This window comes from Pezoporus occidentalis, unplaced genomic scaffold, assembly GCF_034315485.1.
Source record: "Pezoporus occidentalis ecotype Australia unplaced genomic scaffold, CSIRO_AGI_Poc_V1 ctg2, whole genome shotgun sequence".
NCBI classification, from domain to species: domain Eukaryota; kingdom Metazoa; phylum Chordata; class Aves; order Psittaciformes; family Psittacidae; genus Pezoporus; species Pezoporus occidentalis.
In genome coordinates, this window is record NW_026913855.1 from 17,696,933 (window position 1) to 17,707,007 (window position 10,075).

The window sequence follows — 10,075 nt, forward strand, 5'->3', positions numbered from 1 at the left end:
TCCTCTGACCTTGTTCCAACAGTTCCATGTCCTTTTTATGTTGAGGACACCAGAACTGCACACAATACTCCAGGTGAGGTCTCACAAGAGCAGAGTAGAGGGGCAGGATCACCTCCTTCGACCTGCTGATCACGCTCCTTTTGATGCAGCCCAGGATACGGTTGGCTTTCTGGGCTGCGAGCGCACACTGAAGCTGGCTTATGTTCATTTTCTCACCATCCAACACCCCCAAGTCCTTTTCCTTAGGGCTGCTCTGGATCTCTTCTCTGCCCAACCTGTAGCTGTGCCTGGGATTGCTCCGACCCAGGTGTAGGACCTTGCTCTTGTGATGTTTAAACTTCATGAGGTTGGCATCAGCCCACCTCACAAGCACGTCGAGGTCCCTCTGGATGGCATTCCTTCCCTCCAGCATTTCAACGGAACCACACAGCTTGGTGTCATCGGCAAACTTGCTGAGGGTGCACTCAATCCCACTGTCCATGTCAGCGACGAAGATGTTGAACAAGTCCGGTCCCAACACCGATCCCTGAGGGACACCACTCGTTACTGGTCTCCAGCTGGACATTGAGCCATTGACCACAACTGTTTGTGTGCAGCCATCCAGCCAGTTCTTTATCCACGGAGTGGTCCATCCATCAAATTGATGTCTCTCCAATTTAGAGACAAGGATGTCGTGTGGGACAGTGTCGAACGCTTTACACAAGTCCAGGTAGATGACATCAACTGCTCTACCCCTGTCCATCAGTTCTGTAGCCCCATCACAGAAGGCCACCAAATTGGTCAGGCAGGATTTCCTCTTAGTGAAGCCATGCTGGCTGTCACCAAGCACCTTGTTGATTTTCATGTGCCTTAGCATGCCTTCCAGGAGAATCTGCTCCAAGATTTTGCCAGGCACAGAGGTGAGACTGACTGGTCTGTAATTCCCTGCATCTTCCATTTTTCCCTTCTTGAAAAATAGGGGTTATATTACCATTTTCCAGTTGTTGGGAACTTCACCTGACTGCCATAATTTTTCAAATATGATGGCCAGTGGCTTAACAACTTCATTTGCCAGCTCCTTCGGGACCCACAGATGGATTTCATCAGGTCCCATGGACTTGTGCACATTCAGGTTCTTAGTGATCGTTTAAAGAAGAGAAAGCTGGAATCCTGTGGAATGATATCTTGTAAGACAGGCCATGGTATGCACACTGAAAAAGATGGCATCTAGTGTTATTACAAGTAAATGTACATCCTGTAATTCATTGTAATATATTTTCAAAACCATGAAGCCTGTGCTGGTGATCTCTAGGAAACAGATTTGTTGGTTAACCAACAAATTACCAGATAAGAGCTCAGAGCAAGTACCTGCCATCTCTGTCATAAAACTGTGCTATGCACAAGGAGACAAATAGTGACAAATCCTCATCATGAATCTGTCCATAGGTTCATTCTTCATTTCAAGTCATTACTTGGAAGACTGTAACTTTTGAATCGCACTTTTTCTGCTTAGAAGATCTCTCAGTTCTCCTGTGGAATACCACTTGCATGTCACTTGTTTCTGTCATAATGATTGACACCCCAGACACCTCATTACAAAAGAAAATAAAAGGTAGCTCAGACTCTAGACATCGCACCTATCTTTCACAATGTTGCTTCTGACCTCAGATGGCAGGTTATTTTGACAATGCAGTATTTCTGTAGGGGGAGAATACTGAGTTACTAAGTTAATAGCAGTAGAAAATACAAATACGTAAAAAAGAGTCAACTCCTGCCTGGAAGTTTGTATAGGTAAATAAGAGGAAACAGGCTAAAACAAATGAGTATACTGGAAAGCGGCACAAGACTGTGTTTTAAACATTTTGGAAGGATTTTTGGCTTATGTTTTCTTAATTGGTTGTTTCTCTTTTTTTTTTTCTTAGTTGATCTCTGATTGTTTCCCTCCTCCTCAAAGTGTATATCAAAAAGGAAGTAATTTAATATGCCCCAGATACTCAGCCTTCTGTTTGCCTTTTAACTGCATTGTGAATTTTGAGGGTTCATTGAGGCATAATCCTTAAAGACTGTCCGGGTGAGGAAAATAAGTAGTTAGGTCTACCCATAGGTAAGAACATGGAAAAGAGCAGAGAGATGTCTGCCAAGAAAAATACCAATGGAGCCTTACAGTAGTGGTGGAAAGTTCCGGTACAGTAACTTGCAGAGAGAGAATTTATTTCTTTTATACTCTTACATAGGAATATTGAAGTTTGAATTTAATTTTAAGGTAGGAGGAAGAAGTTCCAGAGTTGGGTCTGTGTGACATGGACAGAAAGTCATGATAGAGTATGTCATTCCACAGTGTGTTCCTGTTGGCATCTCTGCTTCTGTTTATTAGGAGAGGTCATATGGTCAGATGATGCAAGTGAGAAGTATAGGGAAAAAAGTACAGATAGGAGTAATCAAGGTGAGAGGTAGTTGAGTAATGGGAAAGATGCTTTTTCTAATCTGCCCAAAGGGATCAGAAGGATTATTCAAGTGTTATTAGGAAAGAAAAAAGATTTTGCTAACTTGCTGTGTAGGTCAGGAGTAGGATCTCCATAGGTGATGACAGACCTGGAAGAAACTATCAGATCTGATGCAACAGAGCTTAAGGTCAATCAGTCTTTCTGTCCTCCCATTATTCAATAGGGTTTATGTTTGTATTTAGGAGCTGTTAGGAGCGTTGCTGACCTGACTTGACTGGGTCATTTGTAGCGATCTTACTATAAATTAAGAATTGGCAACTGGAACAGGATCACATAGGGTCACAGAGATGGTGAGGGGCTGGAGCACTTGGCCTAAGAGGTGGAGGGACCAGGCTTCTTCAAGCCTGGAGAGGAGGCTGTAAGAGAAGCCCCCAGTGTCTATGGGGATATTATTGAGAAGACTAAGCCAACTGCTTCACAGTGGTGCATGTGGGAGGACAAAAGACAGTGGGCATAAATTGAATAGAGAGGTTTAAACTGTCTATGAAGAGAAACATTTTTCCCATGAAGACAGGCAGTGGAACAAAGGCTCAGAAAGACACTGGAGTCTCCATCCTTGGAGGTTTTCAAAGCCCAACTAATTAAATGTCTGAGCAAACTAGGCCACAGCTGACCCTTTGAGCAAGAGGATGGACCAGATGCAGTCTGAATTATCCTAGGATCCTATGATGGACAGTAAGACAGTTTTAGTAACTGATTACATCTATTTGCAAGATATTTTCATTAATTTATTTTCTTGCTATAACTCCAGTGATAAGGATTTGGGATTAACAGAGTAAGAATAATAATCATTGCTAAGACTTGGAACACTTGTTGAGAAATTAATAAGAAGCCTGTATTTATCCTTCAGTTCTGTCACTTACATATTAAAGTGTACAGTCATATATCACACACAAACACAAACGTACGTATATATGCAAACAAAAAGAAGAAACAGTATGAAATTCCTTTGCAAAAGTTTCTGGCTGCTTTATTTATTTTTCCAATGTTTCCCTTTTCTTAAAATGGGTAAGTAAACTCCTTGCATCTTTGGAATCAGTGAATTCCTAGGAATGGTGTACAGCTGATAACATCTGACACAACCATGCTTGTAGACAGCATTTTCTCTTTAAAATGTAACCGTGTGCACTCACTGGAATACATGGTGGCAGGGATGCTTCTTATGGGAATTACTGTGTTAATTCCATTAGAAAAAAATACTTTGTACACCATTTATTTTCTACTCTAAAATCAGCATTCCACATTTGCAGGAGGCTGGTAGAATTTCACATGTAATAAGTTAAATGAGCTCTCTTAATGCCTACAGAACTAAATGCATTTTCTGGATCTATTCAATAAAATTTAATTTACATATTTTTTGGATGTGTAATCTATGTGACCTTCAGTAACTGTTTGTTTTTTAAATCTGAAAAATGCCTCCAAAGTGTAATAGCCCAGAGTTTCAAATGGCACAGTAGGATATGTAATGCATATTTTAACATGTTTTCTTTTAATTTGTCACACAGACTTGTTGTGCATGATTATATAAAAGTCTGTATCTTTAAAGCCAGTAGTACAAGTGTGTAACATGTACTTGGTGGGGCTAAAAAATTCAGAAGTCTAATTTATCTTGAGATATGCTCAGTCAAGTAGTTTTTCACAGCAGTTAGCTAGCACTTCAAGCTCTAACAGTGCCCCTGAGCCATAAAAGAAATTTGCATGTAAGAAATGTTTTGAATCTATTAAAACCTCAGCTCAGAGCTAAAGAGTTGCTCTCATGTCTTTGTTGACTAACATGAAGTGAGATGTACAAAAAGCTAGGCTGTGATCGACAGATGCCAAAGCTTAGGTTTTGATGTGATTATATATTTCTTTCATGCACAGCGGTTTAAGTCTGGGACTGCAGCTTCAGAAAGACAGCAATCAATGGGTCTGTGCAAGAGTGCACAAAATATATTACTCCTGGCAGTCGTCAAGGCAGAATTATTCAAAAAATAATCTGAAATGCATTTGATCATTCACTGGATGGTTTAATAATTTATATTATACCTTATTAGCAAAGTCTTATGTTTACTTTGTGGCTGCCAAAACAAGATGAAAGGCTGCCTCCATGGAAATACAAGATGCATACCTCAAAGTGTCTGTCTTTGCATTTCAGTTTGATAATTTCCCTTCCTCCCCTCATTTTGATTAATAGTATATAGGTTTAAATCTTATGGTACCTTTTCCTTCATTCTTAATGAGAGCAGTGCTCCTTACTAACAAGTCTACTAAAGAGTTTATAAAGAAATTAGTAGAAACACAGATTTCTGGAAACTTCTTTACTCTAGGATTTCCTCCAAGTATTTTTTAGGAAATGAAGCTGTGGATTTCGTTCTGAATTCCACTGAACTGAATCATTATGCTGATTTTCCTCAGTCTTGCAGCTACGAAAGTGTAATTTCTGAGCTCAGCTTAAGAAATTGCTGCACTCTGACTAGTAATAGTGTATAGTAAATATCACCATTTATATCAGTTCGGAATATTGCAGAAATGCCTTGAAGGTTTCCTTGAAAAGTGAATGCACTGCCAGTATTTTATCTAGAGATACACATAAGGACCTTTCAGAATTAATACTTCTATGAAGTGAGAGCACAGGGAGTGGACTAGTGTAACTGCTAGTTCAACACATGCGGTCTTTGCCTCCACCCAGTTTTTTTACACCAAAGGTTTATAAAAGAGCTCTAATAAACTTAGTTTTCTGTGGAGAACTCCCCTCCCCACAAAACATGAAAGATCTTTTCTGCAGGTGTGTTGAATAGCTCTTCCAAGGCACAGTATGTAGAAAGCTTTAGGGAGAAAACATATAGGGGAGGATCTTGGAATATAGCTCTACAGTATTGCAAATCCTGAAGCTCATAAGACAGCCCAATGAAGCTTTTGTAATTTGCTTTGTCTACCCTAGAAGGCTTAATTTTAGTTTTAGTTTCTGTAAATTCATCCTCTCCCCTCTTCCTCTGTGCATACAATATGTACTACAATATATACTGTGTACTTTACCTGAAAATTAGCTCCTCAGACACTACAAGATTTTTTGCCCAAATGAAAAAATATATATACAGTGTTTTTCACTAGCACAGCTGGTAATACAACATTTCTATGCTAGTAAGAACTGATTATATTATAGACAGGCATGTCACTGTTGTCTAGAATGCAGTGAGGGCCACTCAGCCCTCTGCTCAGGCTTCAGGGAGCGCAAGAACGTGGTCAGCTTTGCAGGGCTCTTCCTCTTCCTGCTGAGTTTTGTTGCATGTCTTACAGAGCTGCACGACAGACTCTTAGGAAGAGGCCTCTACCTGCAGGTGTCTCCGAGAGATTATGCTGGTTTTAAAAGCTGTTGTAGGAATTGCAGGGGACACAAAAGACTGCCATATTCTAGAGGAGCCTTTCATTTGCAGGGAACCAGATGTACCCTTTTTTACAAATATGTCTTCTGTGACAGTAATGACAGAAATTTTCAAGGAAGCTCGTGGTATTACCCATGTGTCAATGTTGCAGGGCAGAATTTGGGGGCAAATGACAGAACAGCTCTTAGAAAACATGGATCAGACAAATGTATTCATTGTTTTTCTTGAGAGAAAGTCTTTGGCGGGATCATCTGAATAGACAGACGTTATTAAACAGTAATGCATTAGTGGTTTAAGCAATACTGTGAAGTACCTCTTAAAGAAAAGGGCCATTTTCGTTTGCAAATTGCGATCTTTTTGTCCATATAAGAACACTTTAATCCATAAGAAAATTTGCAAAGAATGCAGGTTATCAAGTTAATAGCAGTAGTATTTCATGAGCAGGAGGAGGAGGAGTATTTAATGAAAGCAAAACTTCTGGTTTAAATTGACAGTCTTTTATGTGATCTGGGATACTGCAAAAATCAAAAAACTTTTAGCAATTTAGAAAATGTGACTACCAGTAGAAGAGAATGCATCTGAGTGCAGAATATAAGCTAGAAGGAAAACAAAAATGTTGAGAAATTGCAAGAATTGTGCCTCCAAGCCAGTAAAGTTTCAATATTAGTAAAATACTATAAAAGATCATCTACAGCAAGAAAATCAAAAATTAGTTTACTATAACAGTATGATCACCTAATTTATGGGAAATATGATGAAGTAAGGAAGAAAATGGGCCTCACAACTTTACAGGCTGACTTCCTCAAGTGAAATACCACTGGGACAACTGGCTGTGGCATTCCCCTACTGCCTCCTAGTTCATATGCGTCACATGTGGCAATAGAGGTTTAAGAAAACAATGTGGTATCAAAAAAAGGTATAAGATATTCATGATCAAAATGAGACTATTTGATTTTGTGTTGGAAAACGAAACCAGAAAAAATGTAAAATAAATCGAGCACCAGTGAAATCACTACTGAAAACTACTGCACAGGAACATGAATGAATGCATGAAAGTTACAAAGTCATTTGTGAGGCACTGGCCCTTTTTATCAGTTTTCTAAGGGATAGCATCTAGTCTTGTACAGCTAAATATTCAGGACTTTACTGATTATCAAGCTATGTAGAAATATTTAATAAGGAGTTGGGAATCTTCTGCTTCTAGTCAGCCAAATTTTAGGTATGAATCTGTGAAAATTAAGTATCGGAAGAACTCAGTCTTTGGTTGTATTGGTATTTTTACAGCCTTATCCATTCTTTTAAATCACCTTAGCCTTAGTGTTAATGTACCAATGATACATATAAAAATGGTCATGACCATAAATTATATGTGTTAGATTGGTTGAGATTGTGAGACCTGCAAAGAAAAAAAAAAAGGCTTTATAAATGTCTTGAACGAATAAATTACAAATGAGTTTTGATTAATATATAAACCCCCCTTAATATACTGTACAGTTTCCAGTTTATTCTGCAGGCAAAGGTTAATCAGCTTTGATTTTGAGGGATAAAATAGCTGTAGCCAGTTACTTAAATTTCATATGGCTTAGAAATAGATTGTAATTAATAACTTCATGATATGAAGCAGCTTTGTAGCTTTTGATGAAGCTAACATATTCTGTACAAGACTGAAGTTATGGGAGTAGTGTTGTTGTTGTACCTTTAACTGTGGAGAACTACACTCCAGTTTGCTTACCTGCTTCCTTTCCTCTGTTTACCAGGTTGATGGTCTTCTAGGTGCAGTATATATAAGAAGTCATCTTTATTTCATAGGTCACTTGTTCAGTAACCCTTTGCCTGGGTTAAGTGTGCTCTAAATGAACAATACCTCAGATGTTAGAATAGCACTTACACCAGGCTGTCATTTGTCCCTTTGATGCTTACTTACCTAACCAGTAGTAATCATTATTTTCCTTCTACAATTACTATAATGGAGGTGATTCATGAAATGGAAAACAGGAGGTAGTTACAGACAGTTTGAATTGTGCTGTCACATTTTCATGGACAGGCACCTTCCTTGGAGCTTTGATATTTCTTTGAGTTTGCCCAGAAATACATTTGGTGAAAGAAGGAGTTGGGCATCTGGACTGTATTTTCATGGGACCCTGCTTCAGCTGCTTAGAAATACAAGATTATCCAGATAGGTACTTTCTGGGTCCCTGACTTATTTTTATGTGAAGTGGATTGGTGGGGGGCGGAGGGGCAGTGGAGGAAAATGGATTAACCAAAAGCCTTTTATAACTGGAAAATTTCAAACCAATTAAAAATCCATCTGAGCTCAGTTGAATTCCTAAGGGATTATTGAAATAGAGGGAGAAGAAAAGAATAATGAACAGAAATACTGAATGTTGTGATGCAAGATCATTACACCTTTGTTTACTTACACCTTTACCACTTAACACCTCTTGTCACCAGATTTCAGTTTTAACAGATGTTTTTACCTTTGAATATCTACAATGCTGAACTGAACAAGGCTGCAGGAGAGAAGAGTTCCTTATTCTTTCCACTTGGATTTTCTGCTGAAATAGTGATTCAACATCTGTAACTTGTGCTTCAGTTAAAAGTCCTCATATTCTGGGGGATCTTTGTGCTTGCAGTCAGGTTGAGAATGGTAATGGCAGGCACAGCAGGGAACCCGGATTCAATATGCTGAATGGAAGGTGAGTGTTTTAGCACAGCTGCCTCCTGAGGGTCAGAGGAAAGGAAAAGCCCTGTGGGAGGATTTTCAAGCACCACTGAGCTGGCATACCAGGAGACGATGATTGACTTTAGAAGAGCCCTGCTGTGCAAAGGATTGTTGTGTTGTGGTCCCCTTTACCACTGGCTAGACATTTCTTTTGAAGAAGCCAAAAATGGGAGAGTAGTGAGATAGCAGAAAAAAAAAAAATAATAAAAAAAATTTATCATCAAACAGCTCTCTGATGACATTGAGGTCTTGAGATTTGTTTCTGTTGCTAACAGCTTCATTGATTTGGCAGGTAACTTCATTAGAAAGACTGACTTTGGATGGCATCGGGAAGATTTCTGTATAAAAGCTGATGACCTGATGATGATGCAGTGATAGTTGAATTGTTGCTTATCTTGAAAAGGAACATGTATTTGAACCTCAATATAAAGAGGAGATTTTATTTGTATTTGGTATGTACAGTCAGAAATACCTAACACAGTTGCAATCTGAATACGTGCATTTCTTCACAGGAGTTCAGACATGCACCACAGAATGGCACAAACTGGAAAGCTCACCCTTCTGCTGAGATCCCAATGAAAACACCACTCGGCTCATGGATGGCTTTGCAGCTCCCATGGCAACAAGAAGGAGGTGGACTGAAGATTCTGTCTGTCAGCCTGGCTCTTCTGGCAGCCCTTGTTATGTTTTACTATGGTGGAATGAAAACAGAACCGTGAACTGAATGAGGCTTTTATGAAAACAATAAAACTGCTGTTTAAAATCTTCAAAGGAAACATTTTTGCCAACAACTCCTTTTCTTTTTTTTTTTTTTGTTAAAAAAGCTATTTTAAATTGAGCAATAATTTGTACTCACCCTATGCCTTTCCTGTCATTTGCAGGAGAGAATATTAATAACCCCTAGGGAGACCTCTCTTGCTAAAATTTGAGATCCTTGTTTGGCAGAACAGTTTGTTGCATCTTTCATCCTTTTTTTCTAAAGTGGTGCAATGTTTGCATTGCTTACTCATAACTGCTGTAGCAGGTAAAATTGCATGTAGTTTATGAGAAATATTTCTATTGAGTGATATTGATGATCTTTTATGGGCAGAACATTTAAAGCTTTCTTAAAGATTTTGCTTAGTGCAGTGTTATGGTTTGATATGTGTCTTTTTACATTAGAATCAAACTGCTGGGCCATTAAAGTTTGTCATTTGTTGCTGTTTATTTTGCTGTCATGTCTGAAAGAATTTTTGCCCTGCTCTTTTGCCTCTCTCAAATTCACAATGAGTTACTATGCTGTGTTAATAGAATGAGAATTATTTTTTACTTATAAATAGTTTTAAAGATACTGCTTTTTTTATCATTGAATGGTAATATGGAGTTCTGGTGGTAGAGATCTGTTAAAAGATGGATTTAATACTATATAGATTTAGTGTAATGCTCAGAGAACTACACGAGTCTTGTATTGGCGGTACATTGTATTGTGCTGTGTATAAGACAATATTGCTCTGTTAGTGAGGAGG

At 38.7% G+C, this 10,075-nt stretch overlaps 1 protein-coding gene across 3 annotated transcripts in view; it reads left to right on the forward strand.

Moving 5' to 3' along the window:
* Positions 1-9,776, forward strand: part of CDKAL1 (CDK5 regulatory subunit associated protein 1 like 1) — a 392,748-nt gene extending 382,972 nt beyond the window's left edge. For all 3 annotated transcript variants that reach the window (XM_062618034.1, XM_062618036.1, XM_062618035.1), the window contains one exon: positions 9,083-9,776. In XM_062618034.1, the coding sequence (XP_062474018.1) occupies positions 9,083-9,289 (207 nt within the window). In that variant the 3' untranslated portion in view covers positions 9,290-9,776. The remainder of the gene's footprint in view (positions 1-9,082) is intronic.
* The last annotated feature ends 299 nt before the right edge of the window (positions 9,777-10,075 follow it).